General features: G+C 43.9%; 1 protein-coding gene across 1 annotated transcript in view; it reads right to left on the bottom strand.

Annotated features, from left to right (window-relative positions):
- Window positions 1-1,104: 1,104 nt before the first annotated feature.
- The window catches only part of MANSC4 (MANSC domain containing 4), a 92,426-nt gene continuing 71,910 nt past the window's right edge, over window positions 1,105-21,620 (bottom strand). The window contains exon 3 of the mRNA XM_069628519.1: window positions 1,105-6,526. Within this exon, the coding sequence (XP_069484620.1) occupies window positions 5,835-6,526 (692 nt within the window). The 3' untranslated portion in view covers window positions 1,105-5,834. The remainder of the gene's footprint in view (window positions 6,527-21,620) is intronic.

Genomic DNA, 21,620 nt, shown 5'->3' on the forward strand with positions numbered 1-21,620 from the left:
CTTTCCTCTCTTTCTCTTCTCTCTCGGGGTTGAGTTTCTCTCTCTCTCTCTTCTCTCTCTCTCTCTCTCTCTCTCCTCTCTCTCTCTCTCTCTCGGGGTTGAGTTATGGCCGCCTGCCATATGAGATTCTAGTCTGTAACAGTTCCACACTGAATGGTATCCACCTGCGTGCAGCTCATTTTATCCCTCAAAAATGAGGAAAGGTTGAGTTGGGCCCACCAGGTAAGGTCCTTCTGAATTTTAACATTGTCTCCGGATTTCTTATTATCCACTTTTGCCGTATTGGTTTTATTATAATTAGAAGGATGAAATGCTGAGTCGGGCATGGCGAACATTTGACTGCTTCTGAAAAGGCATGTAGAGGTCTTCGCATGTCTGCGAAGTCATTTCCGCTTAATATCACCCTCTTTTTTCTTGCTTTCTTTCTCTCTCTATCACCTTCAGAATGCGATGGATGAAGGTCCGAATCAGGCACACCTGACATGAGCTTTACTTTGCTTCAGTTCCTTGCGTGTACCAGCAGGACAGGCAACCCGGACGGTAAAATGTACTCCGAGTCCGTTGTACCGGATCGATGAAAGGATGGGACAGACACACCTGCCATCTGACTCTTCCCCATCTCCACCCGCCTTTCATAGGCATCTGCGTTTTCAAACTCGATGGCGGCCGTTTGATTGCACTCAAAGACAACATGCCTAGGCAAACCAAAACACGACATGTGTCTGGATCTGCTTCAGCTCTGTTGCAACAGTGTATATATCCCACCACGTTCACAGCGTAAAATGGCCGCACGAGTCTCAGCTGGCATGTGCCTGCCTCTCTCCCACCTCATCTTTTCAACGGAACTCACCTGATACAAAATCACCACAAATTAACATGTTTAAGAAGGGTGCCTTTCCCAGCCGGGGCCATCCATATTCATCACCTCCCCTTCACCAGCCACCACCCCTCAGCCTGTCCTCCAATATCAGCATATCAGCAGTACCGCTTTCTCTCTCTCCCCGCCTGCATTCTCATGTCCCTCCCCTCCCTTTACCCCCTCATTGCATACATGGGACTGTGTTCGTATGCGCACACGCAATATGCAAACGCCAACGCTACTGGTTCTGTGAATGCATGTTTATTTTTCTGCACGGCATCTCTGTGCATATATAGGGAAAGGCAGGCTTGTAATTCAATAGCCAAAGAAAGCCTCTCACTCAGCCACTGGAACACACTGCTTCTAAATCCCCATTCTCAGAACAGCCATGATTCCTTGAATCCCATAGTTTGCGAAAGCATTCACCTATAGAAATGCGCCCGAGGCACAGGGCTCGGGAATGCCCCCATTCGTTCGCCAAGCCTCTATGTTCTTGTGCAACCTATAGCCAACATTTCCATCTTACGGTTTAGCTAATTCTGCTCCTTTCATTTGGTTTCATCTGTCAGCAATATCTCTTTTAGATCCCCAGCAAAAGAAATGGACATTTTAACATCAGCAGTCTAGAATTCTTGGCCATGTGATATGTGTTACAGTATAGTGGCACTGCTCAACTCGTAGACGCTTTGGAATGCCACACCTTCAGCTATATCGCTGGGCTCAGGGGCTTTGTCTTGGAAGCAAGACTGGTTCGAATCCCGGGCTCACGCTTACAAACTGGTCTCCGGTATTAAGCATCTTATAAAAGAACAATGATAATAATAACAGGTTTTTATATACTCCTTAAATCCAGATACTTCCAACTTCTATGGAGTAGAGTAATAGCTGTTATTATTAACCTATTTCATGGTGGTCACCTTTGTAAGGCTGACCATGCTGGGACTCAAATTTGGCAAGTGCAGGTGTGCCCCATGTCAGAGGCCTGCACTTTACCTGTGAGCAATGGACCAACTCTCAACACCACAACAATGCAGTGATTGAACCCTGCCCATAGACAATCGCCATCTATCATGCACATTACAGCAGACTTAGGTCTCCAAAAAGCCAGAAAGCAGGATTGGAAACCTAGAAAAAAAGCCCCCAAAAGAGCCCATGGTTGAGAATGTGTTGCTACCAGGATCGAGCTGAAATAAAGCAGATGCGGAAGTAAACCTACAATCACAACTTCAAAAACAGTGAGTAGTCAGGGCAACTGCAAGGACTGAAAGCCAACCCCTGGGATTCCTACTTGTTCAAACGAGTTACAACTGTCCCTATATATTCAGTACATAATGAATTTAGGTAATATGGTGGATGGACAAATAATGTGACTCGCTATGATTATAATTAAACTGGATGGGTTTCAGATAGCGCCTGGTTTATCTGCAGCAAAGCAGGGATTTCCCCCTGGGGGAAGTGGTCTATCTCAAGAGTATCAACATGGGTCAAACTAACTGCCGAGGGTCCTCCTAACATGGGGTTACTGGTCTCCCCAGGTTCTCTAAATACAAGCAAGTCTCAGAGATATAACTCCCAACTACTTTTTGGCTCAGAAGCTCGGTCACAGTGGTAGCGCGCTCATCCACTTCGCGTTTCAGCTCACAGTCACAGGGATAGATCACCCAGCCACGTCTTTGCCACAAAATCCTCAACGCTCCTCCCTGAACTGCTATAGTGCCCCAGTTTACTGAGGGTCAGTGTGTCCTTCTGACTCTCTAAGGGATCTCCAACGCCCTCGGTCTTATATAAGGGGTGTAGTTCCCTTACCGCTTTATAGTATGTCATACCTTTTCCTCTTTCTGTTAAGGCATATGGAACCCATCTCATCCTTAAGGGAAAACCTGCCTCCTTACTTATAGGAGACATAGCACCTTTTCCACTGTAGAGCCCACCATGGCTTTCTCACAAGCAAGGTATCGGTGCCTTTCAATCGAGCAGATATTGCCAGCAGTCTCTGCAGGCAAAGGGATCGAGCTCCTGAGGCCAATTCTCATCTTGACCCACAGCCCAGAGGACATCCCATCCAGATGCCACAAAGGTTTGCAGCGCTTGGCTCTTTGTGGATCTCCGCACCTGCTTCCTAGTCCCCGGAACGCTGCTGCCGCTCTTGCTGCTCGCTTCACTGCCACTCCGCCTGCTCTCTTTCCTGCATGTGGCTGCCTTTCTGGGTCAGCATGTTAAAAGCCCAGATTACTTGGACCCTTGCTATTAGTGAGTCTGGTAAGTTGCAATTTGCACACACAGATGGTGTGTCTCTGAAATGCTTGTGCCCTCTGATGATCTCATTTGCACTTCCTGTTTTGGGCTTGGCGTTTCCTGAAGAGATAAAAGGCCGGAAGAGGTCATTGGGACCAAGGAAGATGTCTGATTTCATCACAGCACAGTACTGTGGATGTGGTGAACAGATAGCCAGAGAAGTTGCTCTCAGAGCAACTGATACTCGGTTACTCGCTCTCCTAATGTCACCGTTGTATTGGGGATCGACTAACCCTGTTCCATGGTTTGATCAGAGTAACTGTTCTTCCTAAGGCCGGGAGGATAGCGAAGGGTCAAGGCAACACTGAGCAACATGGCTTCGATACCCGGTCCCATGCTTAGAGGCTGCGTGAAGTGTGATATTTAATATATATTTCTTCTCTTCACACAGAGCCCTCTCAGCTCTTCATGTAGGAAGGCTGCTTGCTCAGAGTTCCCTGGGAGAGTAGGAGTGGTTGGTGTAGATTTCATCCACTCCGCACCTCAAACGTGGACAGAGAATGAGCATCTCCCCAGAATTGGACTCGATGGCCCTCTTTATGCGTCAGGTGGGTTTACAGATGAAGCTACTGCATGGAGTTCATCACCTTATCCCACGTGTCCGTTTGGGAAATCTGCATGCTTCGAAGGAAATCCTCATTCATTATTTTTCTATGATCTCAAATCCAGCTCCACTCTCGATTTGTGAACAGATCTGGATTATATGCAGACGGAAGCAAGTGCTAGTGCTCGCGGCCTGCGCGTCACCACTCTAAAGTAAGTACACTTATGGGTTGGTTGAAAAAAAATTGCGAAAGTCCATCTTTCTGAAGCTATTTAATGGTGCTTTCGATCACAGCCGACACATGTTTTGATGCTAGATCTTCCTCAAGGCAACTACTTCTAGTTGTTGGTATCCCTAAAAATTGGCGCTAGTGCTTTTTCTTTCTCTTGTTTTCACAACTGCTTCTAATCTATTGAAGTCTTGTTCTGTGTGTGCTAAATGAACAGCTATGCTCCGATTGATTTCAACTCTTTCATGTCCCAAGGCCTGATTAGGTGTGTACTGTCAATCGGATCGATCCCGCGCACTGAGTCCGGATGTAGCGCACCCCCCCCACTTTTCTAGTTTATACATACAGACGCAGCAGACACTTTTTAAGTTGAAAAAAATATGATACAGAAAGAGGATCAATTCAGACCATTTGGGAATTGCAAGGCACAGGTGGTGAGAGAGTGGGCATTAGTGATGCCCACTTTTACACTACCTTTGATTGTCTCTATTAAGAAACGCGTTCTTGCATTTGAGGCATTCCGTTCTGCTTCCCTTCAATGCAAGAAAACAACGTTTTCGAAACATCGGAGGATTTTTCATGATGTGTCCCTCCACCAGACTGAGGTAAAGACGTGGGCATTTGCTCTCAGAACACAGTGGTGATTTCTGCAGGCAGTAATTTCCCCAGGCCTCTAACCAGAAAGCAGGTAACTGCAGCAAACTGTTGGAATTAGCAGCAGTGGTCACCTTTGCGGCAACACCCATAATGTGGGCCTTTGGACTTCGAAGCAGCAGCAGTAGGAGACATGGGAACATGTCAAAGTGGCGACAGACGAAATAACAGAACTTCAAAGCCATTGACTGCGAGCACACTGAGCTGCCCAAACTAGCAAAATGCAGAGAGAAAGAGAATTTACAAGTGCTTCGATCAGACCCGCTGGAGCAGAGTCTTAGGACATTTTGGGGCAATGAAAATCACCTACTGTGGCACCCATCTTGTAATTTTGCACCCTTTATTCTTAAACCAAACAGCACCAGGCAGCTACCAACGTGTCCTTGTTGTGCCTCCGAATGAAAACAAGCTTTTACAGATTGAGTGATTTCATTAAATGTTGAGCTGGTCTTGGGGACATTACGCTGTGGGTATCGGATATCACGAAGAGACATTGGTTTGTCGTTCAGCCTAATTAAAATGAGAGTCGATGGGTAAAATACTCATTTTTGCTCAATTCGATTGGGATTTTACCACCTTTGTGGCACATTTGAGCATCGCACGTTTTGCGGTTTCTATTCCGAGGCCGAATCGCTACAACCTGGACGGTCTTAACAATAGACCAATAGAATATTATGGATGTATTTGACGGGCATGGTGTTTTCTGTATCCCACAAATGTTTTTTTTGTACCTACAAATCTCCTACACAGCAGTGTCCAGCACTGCAATTAGGCCATCAAACTAGCTCTATAATTAAACTTTAGACATCATTTATTGAGAAAGAAATCAGCAAGCTGCCATGTGGTCTAATGTGGTACAAATGCATTGCAAGAGCATCATTCTTATTGGTTGACCCATAATGCCTCTGGCATGTGAGATACTTATTATTAAGCACAATAAACATTGTAGAAGATGAACCTTAAAATCAGGGGCTGATGTATACCACTAACATGGACCACAAAAGGCGTTTTTTTACATGCAATCCCCAAGACACTCAGAAGAATTGATTGTGACATCTATATATGGTAATGCCTTACCACACAGTCCACTATTAAATGACATTTTCCTCCAATTGTGATCTTGTACCACAAGTTGTTTTCCCTTCAGACTTCGATCTATGAGCTGTCTGTTCTTTGTAACCTGCACACATTTTGGTGCTACATTCAGCACCCCACAAAGTATTCTTGTGCGCAATTCTTCTGCCTTTTCAAGTTTACAAGCTGTCGTTTACAAAGGTGTACTTTATAGTTTGCCCGGACACACGGTCTACTTTTCTCACTGGCCTGTAATGGCCTGTCCTCTTCCGGCGATGGCCTACAGCCAGAAAAAGGCAACAGCAGCAAATCAAGGAAAGAGAAGAGCAGAGAGCCACAGGGACAAGCCACTTGCCTGCAGCTCCCACCCAAAGAGGTTCCTGACCCCCATGATCACCATCAGCCGACTGATTTCTGCCGCTGTAGCCTTTGGTCTCGTTGAGGTGCTGCTTGCTGCTATTTAGGTGGGCAAGGTGTGGCATATGAGACAATGACTTGTTGTCAATTGATGTAAATGTGGAGAAAAGCACAGGGTTATCCGAAATGTTGGTCCAATCTGTGCTTTCTGATGCCAATATGGTCTGTTGGATGCTACGGTCTTCTGAAGGTGATTTTTGCCATGAAGCTGTTGTGAGGAGTGATTTTTGGACTGCATCGCTACCATCACGGTTACGACTCATGGCTGTCTCCATGGTTTGGCTGTGTGGAGAAGCCTGTGATGAGAGAGTCATTGATGTGAGCTTGGTGGACTGGCACCTTTCAGGCTCTGGGGTCTTGGAAGTGTTCTGCCTTTCCATTTTAGGAAAGGATGACCTTGGATTCAGATCTTTAAATGTTGTCTTTTCAAACACAAGCAGGTCTGGATCAGCTCCTATGGAAGAAACACAGACATTAAACTTTGAAAGGCAACATCTACAACTGCAGTTAAAACATACAGGAATCACAACGTGCCTAACTGAAGTCCCACGCCTTTTTAAAGAATGTTAAATCCAGTCAACTTTTCGGAATATCTACAGTATTAAATATATATATATATATATATTTTTTTTGTGAGAATATATATATAAATATATATTCTCACAAAAACAACTTTGTTAAAGAGACGTTATGGTTACAAGTAAAACCGAAAACACCCAGAAATTTGCCAGTTTTGGTAAACTAAGCAACCATAACTCGCACCGCCATCGTGCACTACTAAGACTAACACCCAGGACATGAAAGATGACATCACAAATGTCATTAATTACATTTGACACACCATTAGCATTTTCTACTATACTAATGGAAATAATGGACAATTGTATACTAGAGAAAAAGAAAAAAAGCCCAGACACAATTTTCTGTCCGAAATTCTTCTCTCTAGTATACAATAAAGACCATAATCCCTTGCCATTTATAACTATCCACAGTCTCTGCATTCTCCTGTCTAGTACATGCCTTATTAGAAAACCCAGATTGCACATGCACACCATCACACAAGACAGCCCTTCTACTCTTCTTACTGGTATGTTTTCAATACTCCCTAATTCCCTGTTTTAAACCATTCACACATTTATCAAACAATCACTTTACATATAGCCTATCAACATATTAAACTTCCACCCACCAACTGCCACTTAAAAATGTTCTACAAATCTTTTGCATCTGCATTTCCCATACTTACACTAACAAATTATACATAGTGCTTCTATGAATGCACACATGCATTGTGCAGTGAGAGAACTCAATAAATCAAAGGGGCAGTACAGATGGACAAGTGCTCATGGAAGCCCAGGAGGAAAGTGCCAAGGGGGGCCAAGGTGGGAGGCCACTAGCTAACTTCTGGGGCACAGGAGTCCCAAGGCTGGGGTACATCGTAACCATAACATCCCTTTAGCAAAGTTTTTCTGTCAATTGAATAGGATTTTATAAGTGAAAATTTTTCATAATCTTACATTACTATATATGTTATTAATAATTCCTCTTTTAAAACCTCCTGTAACAAACTATTTTTTGCAACGCATACTTGTGTGTTTCGTTATCAGCAGCACCTGCTGGGGATGCAAGTCATTGTTCAAGTGCCTAGGGCATGAGGCTCGACCATGACCCCAGCCCCACCAAACCACCCCTGTTATCCACTGCACCTACCCAGCATCCTAGTTCAGTGTCCAATATACCCTCATAATATAACCAATGGCCAGTGCTCATGGCTTGCATAGGCAGTCTCCACAATCCATAGGGCATGGGCTTCGTCCATGCCGCATACCCCTATAGGCAAATCAGAGTAGGCATTTTTCCTTGCCGAGGGCCAGGCCCACTGCCCACAGCAGAAAAGTTATATCACAATTTTTTGTACTTACGTTTCGACACTTTCAAAAAAGTTAAACGCAGAACAGATTTACTCAAGCATACTTTTAGGTCCTTGCTAATGCTTCTCGCACAAGTTTACTGCAATCCCGTCTAGGATTCCGGGCAGCAGCCGCAAGCAGAATTTCTTTTACCATTTAAACCTAAAGCTTCGGCCATACTGCATGCCCCAATAAGTAAAACAGAGTAGGCATTCGTCCTTGCCAGGCCCATTGTCCATGCACCAAACTCATATCACTATTTTGTGTGCTTACATTTGGACACTTTGGACAAATAAAACACAAAACAGATTTCCAAAAGCATGCCTTCAGGTTTGTGGTAATTTAGTAAAGCACTTCAGGCTGTAGCCTCAAGCTAAATATTTTCCCCCATTCAAACCTAGGGCTTCGGCCATGCTGCATGCCCCAATAATCCAATCAAAGTACAAAATTATCAAGTAATTGCAGGACTGGAGAAAAATGTGACCGATGGTTTGCCTATAGGCTTAGACAACAGATATCTGAGGGAGCAATAACTTCTATAGCGGGAGCAAATAGCCAGGTTACGTTCAACCCCAGTGAGATCAATGTGGTTTTCAAGGATTATTATAAGGCTCTATACAAAAATGAGCCAGGCACTACGGGCCTCAGAGAAACATTTTTATGTGGATTGGAGGTCCCAAAAATTGCAGATGTAGAAAAGTTGCTGCCTAATAAAGTAGTGACTATTGATGAGATCAGGCTTGCCATCAGCAAACTGAATACCGGAAAGACACCTGGGCTAGATGAGCTGCCGGTTGAATTTTACAAGATTTTGCCGGAGTCGGCACTAGGGCTTTTGAGAGATGTTTATTGAGTCTAAGGAGGTTTGTCTGTTACCGGCATCTACCAATCACACTACTATCTCAGTATTTTTAAAAAAGGGCAAAGATAGTAATCTACCATCTAGTTATCGCCCAATAAGCTTGATTAATACATACAATAAAATATTAGCTAAAATATTGTCCTTACGTATTGAACACTTATTGCAAAAACTAGTGCACACTGATGAGTCAGGCTTTGGTAAGGATTGAAGAACTTCCACCAACATTCGAAACCTGTTGATGACAATGTCGCAAGCTGGGAATTCGAATGAGGATATTGCTGTGTTCTCTCTTGACGCTGAAAAGGCACTTGACTGAGTTTATTGACAATATTTGTTTTCGGTTTTACGTGCTATGAACTTAGGAGATGACTAAATTTCATGGATTGCAGATGTTAAAACAAATGGATTATTGTCAGAGTCTTTTGGTTTACAGACAGGTGTATTAGCCATTAAACCACTAGCAATCGCTCTGAGATACGATCTAAGGCTTACCCTTTCAAAGAGTTGAACAAAAAATATGCTTCTATGCGGACAACCTGCTGCTAGTACTGCAAGATCTAGTTATGTCGCTACCCACGCTGATGAACATATTAGATAGGTTTCATGAAGTAGCTGGATACCAAATCAATTGCTCCAAATTGGAGGTTTTGCCAATTACTCATTACTGTGACAAGCTTTTGGTGACTAACTGGGGCTTTCAATGGTATGTGAACAGAATAAAGTATCTGGGCATGTGGTTAACTCTGGTGATAGGTGACATGGTGGAGGAAACCATGGGGGAAGCCTGCCGGGATCTAAAAATGAGTCTTCAGAGGTGTTTTTTTTCGAAATGTATCGCTCTGGGGCAAAGTGAACGCTTTAAAGATTAACGCTGTTACAAAAATCAATTATATTTTAAGCATGCTTCCAATGAAAATAGGTCAACATTACTGGACAAGGATTGACGGCCTATTACAATCATTTATTTGGGATGACAAACCCCGAAGACTTAAATTATGGAAGCTTCAATTACCTACGGAGAAAGGGGCACTTGGAGTGCCCCATTTCAGATCTTATCATCTGGTATTTTCAAGCCACTTTATCATTCCTTTTCTGAGAGAACCTCCAGAAAAATTGACAGTAGCTGAGGCGAGTCTGATGAGTCCACTATCCCGCAAGGAAGTTCTTATGACAACCAAGAGACATAACAAGAGATTGCCCATGAGTCTATTCTTGAGGGAAACATGGAAAAATGTGTATGAAATGCTGGGTTCAGTGGCTTTGAACTCGCCTGATGATTCCATCTGGTTGAACCCTGCAATCACTGACGGAGGCAAGATTTTATTTTGTCCGGAGTGGTTTATTGGTGGAATTAATTGGATAAGTGACATCTGTAAGGATGGAAAATGGATTGATGTTGAACAGTTGTGTGCAAAATATGAAATTGATAATTTTTTGAATGCAGATTTCAGAAAATTGAAAAGATGTAATCGAGAAGTAAATTGTAGCGGAGATGTATCAGTGGAACTCTTCATCAGGGAAAAACAACAAGGCAAAAGATCAGTTGCAAGCAGGATGTATAATCAAATTGTGACAAATTATAAAGAAAATTCAGAACTAAGAGATGATTGGAGTAGAAGACTGGGGTGTCAGATTTTGTCTGATATGTGGAACTGAATGTGTGCAAATACAAAACTTTGTTCAATTAATTTGAGTGAACGAATAAGACATAAAAATCCTTAATAGAGTATACTGGTGTCTAGAAAGGCTGATGAAGAGAGGTATGCTGGATTCTGACGACTGCTGGGGCTGTGGAAGTGAGGTGGGCAGTATAGAACATATGCTCTGGGATTGTATAAGAGTTTGTGGCTTTTGGCATGATGTTTGTACAATGTGCTTGCGAGTCCTTAAATTGGATATGGTATTGGATTTCAAAACAATAGTCTTAGGGGGTGATGACACACTCAAAGTCCTCTCCCTGTCTCACAAGAAATTTCTATTTAGAGGGGCTTCGGTATGCAAAAAACTGATTTTAAGAGGATGTTTGTACAATGTGCTTGCGAGTCTTTAAATTGGATATGGTATTTGATTTCAAAACAATAGTCTTAGGGGGTGATGACACACTCGAAGTCCTCTCCCTGTCTCACAAGAAATTTCTATTTAGAGGGGCTTCTGTATGCAAAAAAATGATTTTAAGAGGATGTTTGTACAATGTGCTTGCGAGTCCTTAAATTGGATATGGTATTTGATTTCAAAACAATAGTCTTAGGGGGTGATGACACACTCGAAGTCCTCTCCCTGTCTCACAAGAAATTTCTATTTAGAGGGGCTTCTGTATGCAAAAAACTGATTTTAAGAGGCTGGAAGTCCCAATTGCAGCTAAATCTATTGATTGGATTGATGGAATGAACTGCCTTGCAAACATGAAAAAGGTAATTTACAAGAGACAGGGGAAACTACACTTCCATGGGAAAATCTGGGATGATTTTTTTGAATATGTACTAGTTCATGTTTCTGTACATCCGTTGTATCTTTTTCTACATGTATTTTAGTGCCATTTTAATTATTGTGTCTTGTTAAGTTTACTAAATGTTACTATTTTTTTTATTTACTGTTCTATTAAATGGATAAATAGCATGGGCAGATCACTGTATTTCATCTACTACTTTAAACGGATTACCCTGCTGCTAGTGATGAGGTTCTTTTGTGAAGGAGCCCTTCCTGCTTCAAGCGTTAAGTTTTGAATAGGAGACTAAGCCCTGTTCACCTTAGTGCTGGGTTATTCAATAAGTAACTATTATCGTAATAAAGCAGTCTTAAAAACCCCTGCTGGTGCTATATTTACTGTTAGAAGTCAGCCGACATGTGTTCCGACTCTCTAGGGGTCTTTCTCAATGCATGTGGATCCTGGGCCAGTCATTGCTGGGAGGTTGTTGAAATGAGCCCGGCATGCAATCCCAATATCTTGTCCCTGTAAAAAAAGAAAAAATCCTATTCAAAGTTATCCCGTTTTTAAAAAAAACTTTACCACATAGCCATTTCCTGGTGGCCTTGCCCACTTTAACCCCATTGCCAGTCCCTGGTGATCATGGCGAATAGCCAGATTGTCTCAGACAATCTGGCCACTGCCCATGGCCACAGGCTAAACCTCAGTCAACAAAAGTATATCACTATTTTTTGTACCTACATCATGACACTTTACAAAAAATAAAACACGGACACATTTGCAACACCGTGTTTCAGGTCCTTGCCAATGCTCCTTGCACGACTTTGCTACAAATCCGTCCACGTTTTATTTTTTGAAAAATGTCAAAATGAACGTGCACAAAATAGTCATATAATTTATCTCCCATTTGACAAAATCCATCAGACTTTGCACAAACATTCAAGGTTCAGTCTATAATCTTTCTAAAATCTTTTGTACGTATTCATGAAATGGCACAAATTTATAAGCCTTTCAAATATTTTGGGACCCCGCCTCTAATTTTGTTCCCTCTTGGCAAGAAAGCACCAAACTTTGTAGAACCATTCAAAGACAGATCTAAAATGACATCACAAAGTCTCATGTAGTTTCATTCAGTGGCTCCAAAGTTATAAGCCATCCAAAAACTGCTTTTCACCAACCCTGTAATACAAAAATATGTATGGATGCCCCTGACCATCTAAAATGTTGCGAACATTACAGGGTTGTCCCGAGCTGTTTGTGAACTATGAAGGTGGAAAATCACCTGTTTTTTGGCTTTTTATGGCCATTTCCCATTCCATCCTCATCACCTTCCGCACGTGTCTTTAGTGGCTTGTCAAAGGCAAGGGCCTCCAGTAGGGAATTCTCTGGGGTTTCGACCCACTGCTCTCATCCCCTGGTCCGTCGCTCTGCTCCAGTAGGGTTGCCTTCGCCCCGAAAGTCCCGCTCGTACTCGTGTTCCACCTTGCTCAGAGTGTGTCTTTAGGGTTTGCGTGATGGGAGCTAATTGGTATCAGGTGTATGCACTCAAGTGCCTGACTTTGCCTGACCCGATTAATGGACATGTCCAGTACGATGTTTGAGAGTGAATATTGTTCCTCTCAGTCACCCTCTTCCTCTGCCCAGTGTTTGTGTAAAAAGGGGGGTAGGAGAGTTGAGACCTCAGAGAATCCTACAAAATAGGATGGGGTAGATGAACAAAAAAGGGGGGAATACCACATTTCACCTTGGCTGCCTCACCTACACTCCACAAAGACCCCTCACCCAGCTGATCCTCCCGCACTTGTCCACCCCAGCGTCTGGATCCAGAGGCGATGGCTGTGCCCTGGCCATCTGAGAGAGAGATCCCTGGAGACTAGAGGGTGAGATACCCTTTGGTTTCTCACATACCCTTCCTCGATGTGATGTAGCCGCATCTGTTTTACAAGGAAACCGGGAAAGGAAACCGACGTTCCCCTGTTCTCTACCTTTTCAGTGTTCCACAGTGAAACAGTAGGGTTGCAGGTCTAAGAACCATTGCATGCCTCGAGGGTTGGAGTCCTTTTGTTGACTTATCCATACTAAAGGTGAGTGGTAGGTGACAAGTGTAAACTTTATCCATAGAAGGTAGTATCTTAGATGGACTATTGCCGGTGTGCAGTCATAATGTCGAAAAAATAATGTCGAATTACAAAAATGTAGAAAAAATGTTGATTTTTTTTTTTTTTTTCGAATCCTTTATTTTTTTATTTACATGTTTTTTTTGGGGTTCCGCATGTAAAAAAAGGTTAAAACAGAAAAAAGGGAGGGTTGGGGGGACCCCCCATTTGGAACAAAAAACAAAGAAAAAAAGACATTCTAATTTATTTTTTCGACATTATGTTTTCGACATTTTGACTTTCGACATTATGTATTTCGACATTATGACTATAAACCACTATTGCCCATTTGATGGCAATGGCCTTCAATTCCAATAGAGAGTCTTTTTTCTCACGTGGGAAGAGTTCATGACTAGTAAATAGGATGGGGTGTTCTAATACATCGCGTACTTGCTATACAACTGTTCCTAACCCTGTGAGAGAGACATCAGTTTGAAACACAAATTCTTTAGAAAAGTCTACAACTTTTAGGATTGGATTATGACACAGGGTTTGTTTTAGGTTGTTGCAACATGCATCGTCCTTATCATTCCAAATAATCTTCTGGGGTTCAGCATTTCTTAGCTTGTCTGTTAATCTGACTGTCTTATCTGAAACATTTGGGATAGACCTATGGGAATAACCAACTTCTTGTTGGGGCTGGACACTGCCATTCCCTACAAAGAAGCCTAGGTATTTCACAGTCGATTGAACCATTTTACAATTGGATGGATTAACAGTTAAGCTGGCCTTTCTAAGGGTTCTCATAATAGTAGAAAGATGAAAAAGATGGTCTTCCCAAGTTTTATTATAAATGACTAAGTCGTCAATATAGACCCCACAGAAATGGATTTGGGGTGTACTATCCTGTCCATAAGTCATTGGAAATTGGCTGGGGCCCCATGCAGTTCAAAGGGGAGGACTTTGAATTGGAACAGACCTATTGGTGTTGAGAAAGCTGTCTTTTCCTTATCAGGTCCATGTTCTGGGACCTTCCAATATTCCTTGGTTAAATCTAGGGTTGACAGGAAAGTGGCATTTCCAAGTTTATCTATTAACTCATCGATGCCTGGTATAGGATAGGCATCGAAGGTGGAGATGGTGTTAACCTGTCTAATGCCTTTGCAAAGCCTCCAAGAATGATCAGGTTTTGTTACCAACACAATAGGGGAGGAACGTGGACTCAAAGAGGGCTCGATAATGTTGGCTTACAGCATTTATTTTTAACTTCCTCACCCACTAATTGTTTTTGTGCTTCTGGGAGTCTATATGGTTTCAAATTGACCACTTTTCCCTTTGGAGTTCTGATATAAGTAGTACCATGTACTCTCCCTGGCTTTTGGTAGAATACATTGGGGATTGCCAAAATAAGGTAGTTCAAATCTTCTTTCTTCTGTCTAGGTAGTTCTTGGGGGAATAAGTTCAGAGCTGTCATCTCCTCGGGCACCAAACAAGACAATATAGGGGAGGTGGTGGCGGAAGGATTTTTTTTTCCACTCCTTTAGGAGATTTATGTGGTAGAGGTAGGTGGGTCTTTTGTTTTCTATCAGGTGGTGCTATTTTATAGGTGCATGTTCCCATTTGCTCTACCACCTCATAGGCTCCATGCCACTTTGAGACAAGTTATATTTCAGAGGTAGGTAAAAGGACTAATACCTTATGTCCTACTGAAAAAGATCTTAAATTCACCTTCTTGTCATAGGTGGACTTCTGTTGGGCTTTAGCTTTCTCCATGTGAGTGTGGACTAGACTCCGGACGAGTTTCATGTGCTCTCGCAATCGGGTAGCTGTCTCTGAGAGGGGAATGGGTGCCCCTTCTCTCTCTTCCCAGGTCTCTTGGGGCATGTCTAAAACATCTCTTGGTTCCCTACTGTAGAGTAACTCAAATGGGGAGAATCCGGCGGATGCCTGAGGGGTCTTTCTTACAGAAAATAGGGCCTATGGGATCATGCAGTCCCAGTCCTTCTCATCCTCGTCTACCAATTTTCTGAAAATCATTTTAAGGGTTTTGTTAAATCTCTCTACCAATCCATCTGTTTGGGGGTGGGAAACTGAAGTTCTTAAGGTTGCAATGTGTAGTAATTCCTTGACTTCACCCATACGCTTACTCATGAAATTGGATCCCTGATCCGTAAAAATTTCTTTGGGGATACCAACCCTAGAAAAGAATGGTAGTAGGTGTTTTAAAATATAATTGATTGTATTATTCCGCATGGGAAAGGCTTCTAGGTGCCGGGTAGCATAATCAACGTTTGTGAGGACATATTTATTACCCAGTCTAGAAGTTTCCAATGGTCCAATGATATCCATCCCGGAGGGGCAGGTAAGAGGATATGTGAGCTGGTTCTCTGGCATATTTCACATGTCTGAATGAAGTTCTTTATGTCTGCATGGATACCTGGCCAGTAGAATTTCCCACTGATGTGATCTTGGGTTTTAGACTGTCCTAAATGTCCCACTGTCAAATGAGAGTGTGCAATCTTGAAATGGGTTTTGGGTATTACTAACTGAGTTTTACGTAGGCCTTCTCAGGAGACTTCCCTTCTATAAAGCAATCCCTGTTTCAGAAAGAAGGGACTCCCTTTTTCTTGTCCTTCTCCATCAGGACTCGCTTGCAAGAAAGCCTCTGCGAGTGCTGGATCCTTTCGCTTGGCAAAGCCTAGATCGGGAAGGATGATACGTCGTTCTTCCCTTTTTACCTCAGGGACATGTGTCTCATCGGTCTCTCCAAAGCCTAAGCTACTTCTCTGTTTCCTCTGGTTGACCTTCATCTTTAAAACTGGGAAATAGAGCCTTCTCAAGAATTCCCTGTTCTATTTTTTCCCCATGGTGTATTTCAAACAGGGTTTCGCCATGGTTCTGTAAGAGAACCTTTATATCTCCCCGAAAGTCTGGCTCTATAATGCCTGCTAGGACATCTAGGCCAAAATTCCAGGTCAGGCCAGATTTTGGGGCCAATCTTATATAACAACCTACACGGGGTATTAAGACAAAGGGCCTCATTACACGGATGGTGGAGAACCATGGCGCTATTAGCGCCATGGTTCATGCCGGTAAAATACCGGCACCGCCTTGGTGGAAAGGGGAATTACCGCCCCATTCCAAGGTCGGCGGGGCGGTAATTCCCCCTTCCACCATTGCCCTTCCCCATTCCCATTTCTGCCCCATAGGGCATAATGTGAATGGGGAAGGCGCTAATTACGGTACCGCAAATTGCGGTACCGTAATTACCTCCCTGGGTCCCTTTGCGGGTTGGTTTTTAACGCCTGCAAAAAGCAGGCGTTAAATTCCCCAACCCGCAAAGGGACCTCGTAGTAAGGCAGTAAGGATTTACCAGTACCGGTAAAATACCGGTACCGGTAAATCCTTACCGCCATCCGTGTAATGAGGCCCAAAGTCAGTAGGAATTATCCCTCGTTTCCCAGGGGGGATAGTGGCTTCTCAGCTGCTACGAATGTCAAAGCCTATTGATTATTTGCTGGTGCTAGAGGGGTCTGAGCCTCTGTGACTAAGTTTCTGGAATTTGAGGGTCCCCCAATTTGTCTCAATTGAGTCGTATCCAACACATGACACAATATATGTAGGGAAGCCATGGTATCACACGTATGACACAGACACAATAGGTACAATTTGTAACAACCTTTATTGAAGTTTCTGGGGTTTGTAAAACTCCTACTCTGCCCTATAACTAAAATGGGAGTTGTCTCCACCATCAAATGATAAACAAAACAGTCCTAGTAGAGTCCATCAAATCAAAATGGTCTATGCTAACAAAACCTAATGCCTGCCCTATCTCTTCTACAAAAAGGTGTATAAAGGAGAAATGTATGCAAAGGAAAAATCAGTGTTCAAATTAATAAAGGTATCTAAATCGGCTCTCCTCCCCATGTTAGACCCTATAGTAAGGTGGTCTTTGTAGGCAGGATGACTCTCTGCCTTGGGAACTTAGTACAATACACAGTTCCAAAATATGGATCGAGGCTCTCCTGGCCTTCCACTTTAAAGTCTCTCATTCTGACCTCTAAACAGTGTCTCAACACAAAGTTCACGTAGGTCCCCCTCTGTCGGGCTCAGACCTTCAAAGCATAAAGTTCACATAGGTCTCCCTCTGTCGAGCTCAGACCACTTTTGGATGTCAAAGACTTTCGAATTTGCTCGGCTCTCATTGCAGACCTCCGCAGGACCTCTTTGACTTATAGTTCAAGATTAAACTTCCACTCTTCCCTTCTCTATGAGATAATTCTGCTTGTTTTGCTTTGGCACTTCATTCGCTTTATCGTTACAAACAATGTACCTTTCACTGAGACTTTTGAGAGTGCTACTTCCTTTTGCCGGACCACTCCGTTACTCAGTAATGCTGATTCCACAGCTGTCTTTCTACTTCAAAGTTCATTCACATGTCTGCCTTTCTTCGCGTCTCATCCACACGTGTGCAGCCTTCACTGGTGATACAATGTTGCCACTTCAAAATTTCTTTCACACACACCGGTCTCTCAGGTCACTTGCCAACTCACCGGCTGTGTGTGTTTCTTTCTTGATTCAATGTTATCCAATTCACAAGTCAAGATAGTACCACTGGCTTGGGCCCAACTCTGCCGTTCACCCGGAAGGGTCGCTGGCATCCTTTAAACATGATGCAGTCTTCACTTGCGGGATCTGGCCCTCCCACTTGTCTTTCACAACATGTCATAGGCAATGATCTCCAGCAGGGATCTCTCAGGGTTTTCTACCCACTGCTTTCGTCCTCTGGTCCGTCGCTCTGCTCCAGTAGGTTTGCATTTGCCCCGGAAGTCCTGCTTGTACTCGTGTTCTACCTTGCTCAGAGTGTGTCCTTAGGGTTTGCATTGTATCCGTGTGAGGAGAGCTTATTGGTATCAGGTGTATGCACTTGAAGTCAAGTGCCTGACTTTGCCTGACTCGATTAACAGGACATGTCCAGTATGATGTATGAGAGTTAATCTTTTTCCTCTCAGTCCCCCTCTTCCTCGGCCCAGTGTTTGTGTAAAAAGGTGGGGGGGTTGGGACCTCAGAGAATCCTACAAAATAGGATGGGGTAGATGAACAAAAAAGGGGGAATACCGCGTCTCACCATCGGCTGCCTCACCCCCACTCCCCAAAGATCCCTCACCCATGTAATACTCCCGCTCTGGTCCACCTCCAGGGTCTGGATCCAAAGGCTATGGCTGTGCCCTGGCCACCTGAGAGAGAGAGAGAGATCCCCGGGGACTAGCGGGTGAAACACCCTCTAGGTTTCTCACAATGAGCACAGGCACTCCAGCACTTACCCCCTTCCCTATTCCCCTCCCCTCTCCACTCACTGCACTTGCACATTCTGAATGCTCACAATGCCTATCACTTTAGAACTCGGCACTGGTGTGCCTGGCCCCGACCCCCTAGCCTTGCTGCTTGTGTCCATTTTGCCCCTCCAGTCCCCCACACCCCCTTCATGCACAGTTATGTCCTCGAACACTTTCCCCCAGCTCCCGCCTCCCCACCCACCCCCGTCCCCTGATTGGCTGCCTGAATAGTCCCGATGGCCTGGTGTTGTGAGCCTGCACCTGCGCGCCATTTTAGATCTCGGCGCTGGCAGGTGAGTGTGTCCTGGCCCCGACCCCTAGCCTTGCTGCTGGTGTCCATTTTTCCCCCTCTCAGTCCCCCCCGAGACCCTTCATGCACCATTGTGTCCTCGTTCCCTTTCCTCTCCCAGCTCCCACCTCCCCACCCGCCCCGTCCCCTGATTGGCTGCCTGAATAGTCCCGGTGGTCTGGTGTTGTGAGCCCGCACCTGCGTGCCCCTTTACATCTCGGCACTGGCAGGTGAGTGTGTCCTGGCCCCGACCCCCTAGCCCTGCTGCTGGTGTCCATTTTGCCCCTCTCAGTCCCTCCCACCCCCTTTATGCACCGTTGTGTCCTTGTTCCCTTCCCCCCCCTCCCGTCTCCCCATCCGCCCCTGTCCCCTGATTGGCTGCTTGAATAGTCCCGGTGGCCTGGTGTTGTGAGCCCGCACCTGCGCGCCACTTTAGATCTCGGCGCTGGCAGGTGAGTGTGTCCTGGCCCCAACCCCCTAGCCTTGCTGCTGGTGTCCATTTTGCCCCTCTCAGTCCCCCAGCCCCTTCATGCACCATTGTGTCCTTGTTCCCTTTCCCCTCCCAGCTCCCGCCTCCCCACCCGCCCCCTGATTGGCTAGATCACCCGTCATAACTAGCTTTCCCTAGGGCAGCCCCTCTGCAAAGAGTTGGCTCCTACATTGGCGGCTCCAAGACGTGTCGCCAGGTGTCAGCAAGGGAAGCCAATCAAGCCAGCAGTTAGAAGACACCAACAAAACTGTAAGTGTGGCATGGGTGGAGTGTAGAGCAATTACTCTACTCCAGAATGCCCTCGCCACTCTACTTTAGCTTCCAGAATGTTGACTGCCATAGACTTACCCCATGCATACTTAGAAATCTTTTCATGGCCGGACTCTATATACTACCATGCATTACATATTCAGATAATTGCCAATGTTAATTAGCGCCACTCCTAAGGGAACTATGAAGATAAACCTATGTTGCATCTAGATGGAATTGTGAATGGTGGCATGTCCTAAACTTTGATGGAATTATGAATAATAGCAGGTGCTGCACTTGGATGGAATTATGATTGGTAGCAAAAGCCACACTCAGATGGAATTGTAAATGGCAGCATGTCACCTGGCTAGATTTGTAAATGATAACATCTCCACCAAGTAGATGGAATTGTAAATAATAACATATCCCGCACTTAGATGGAATTGTGAATGATAGAATGTGCTGCACTGGGATAGAATTGTAAATATAGAATTGTAAATGGTAACATGTGCCACACTTAGATGGAACTGCGAATGGTAGCTTTTCCCAAACTTATGCCTAATATCATCACTGTGGTGTAGTTGAATTTAGAAAGTATGTCTAATATCATCACTGTGGTATAGTTGAACTTAGAAAGTGTGCCTAACTGTGGTATAGTTGAACCTAGAAAGTGTGCCTAACTGTGGTATAGCTGAACCTAGAAAGTGTGCCTAACTGTGGTATAGTTGAACCTAGAAAGTGTGCCTAACTGTGATATAGTCGATCCTAGAAAGTGTGAATAATATCATCCTGTGCCACAGTTGAACCTAGAAAGTGTGCCTAACTGTGGTATAGTTGAACCTAGAAAGTGTGCCCAACTGTGGTATAGCTGAACTTACACTTTTTAAGTTCAACTTAGAAAATGTGCCTAATAGTGTAACTGTGGTATAGCTAAACCTAGAAAATGTGCCTAATAGCGTACCTGTGGTATAGCTAAACCTAGAAAGTGTACCAAATAGCGTAACTCTGGTATAGTTAAACTTACAAAATGTGCCTAAAAGCTGAGGTATAGCTAAACATAAAAAATCTGCCTATTAGCATAACTGTGGTATAGTTGGTTTTGATAGTCTGCCTAATTAACATCACTGTGCTAGAGCTGAATATATAAAGTGTGCCTAATAGCATCACTGTAGTATAATTTATTTTAGAAACTATGCCTAACAGCGTCACTGTACCGGAGTTTGAGCTTGGAATGTGCGCCTAGTAGCGTAGCTGTGCTATAGTTGACTTTGGAAAGTGTGTCTAATTAACATCACTATGCTGGAGTTCAGTCTGGAAGATGTGCCTAATGGCGTCACTGTGGTACAGTTTAATTTGGAAAGTGTGCCTGCCAACGCCACTGTGCCAAAGTTTGTGATTGGAAACTGTGCCTAAACTGTGGTGTGGTTGAATCTGGAGAGTGTACCTATTAGCGTCACAGTGGTAGGGCCAAACTTAGAAAATGTGCCTAATTGCGTCTCTGCCAAAGTTTGAACTTAGAAACTGTGCCTAATAGCATAACTGTTGTATAGTGAATTTAGACAGTGCGCCTAATTTAACATCACTGTGCTAAAGTTGCTTCTAAAAAGTGTGCCTAATAGCATCACTCTGCCAAAGTTTGAATTTAGAAAACATGCCTAATATCATCACTGAACTAAATGCAGAATCTAGAAATTGTGCCTAATAGCGTCACTGTGGTATAGTTGAACTCAGAAGATGTGCCTAATAGCATCACTCTGCCAAAGTTTGAATTTAGAAAGTGTGCATATCATCGCTGTGCTAAATGCTGAATCTAGAAATTGTGCCTAATAGCGTAACCCTGGTATTGTTGAACTTAGAAATTGTGACTAATGTACACCCCCCTGTCCTGCTC

The sequence above is a fragment of the Ambystoma mexicanum genome, chromosome 12 (genome assembly GCF_040938575.1).
Source record: "Ambystoma mexicanum isolate Mex_15411 chromosome 12, UKY_AmexF1_1, whole genome shotgun sequence".
Lineage (NCBI taxonomy): Eukaryota > Metazoa > Chordata > Amphibia > Caudata > Ambystomatidae > Ambystoma > Ambystoma mexicanum.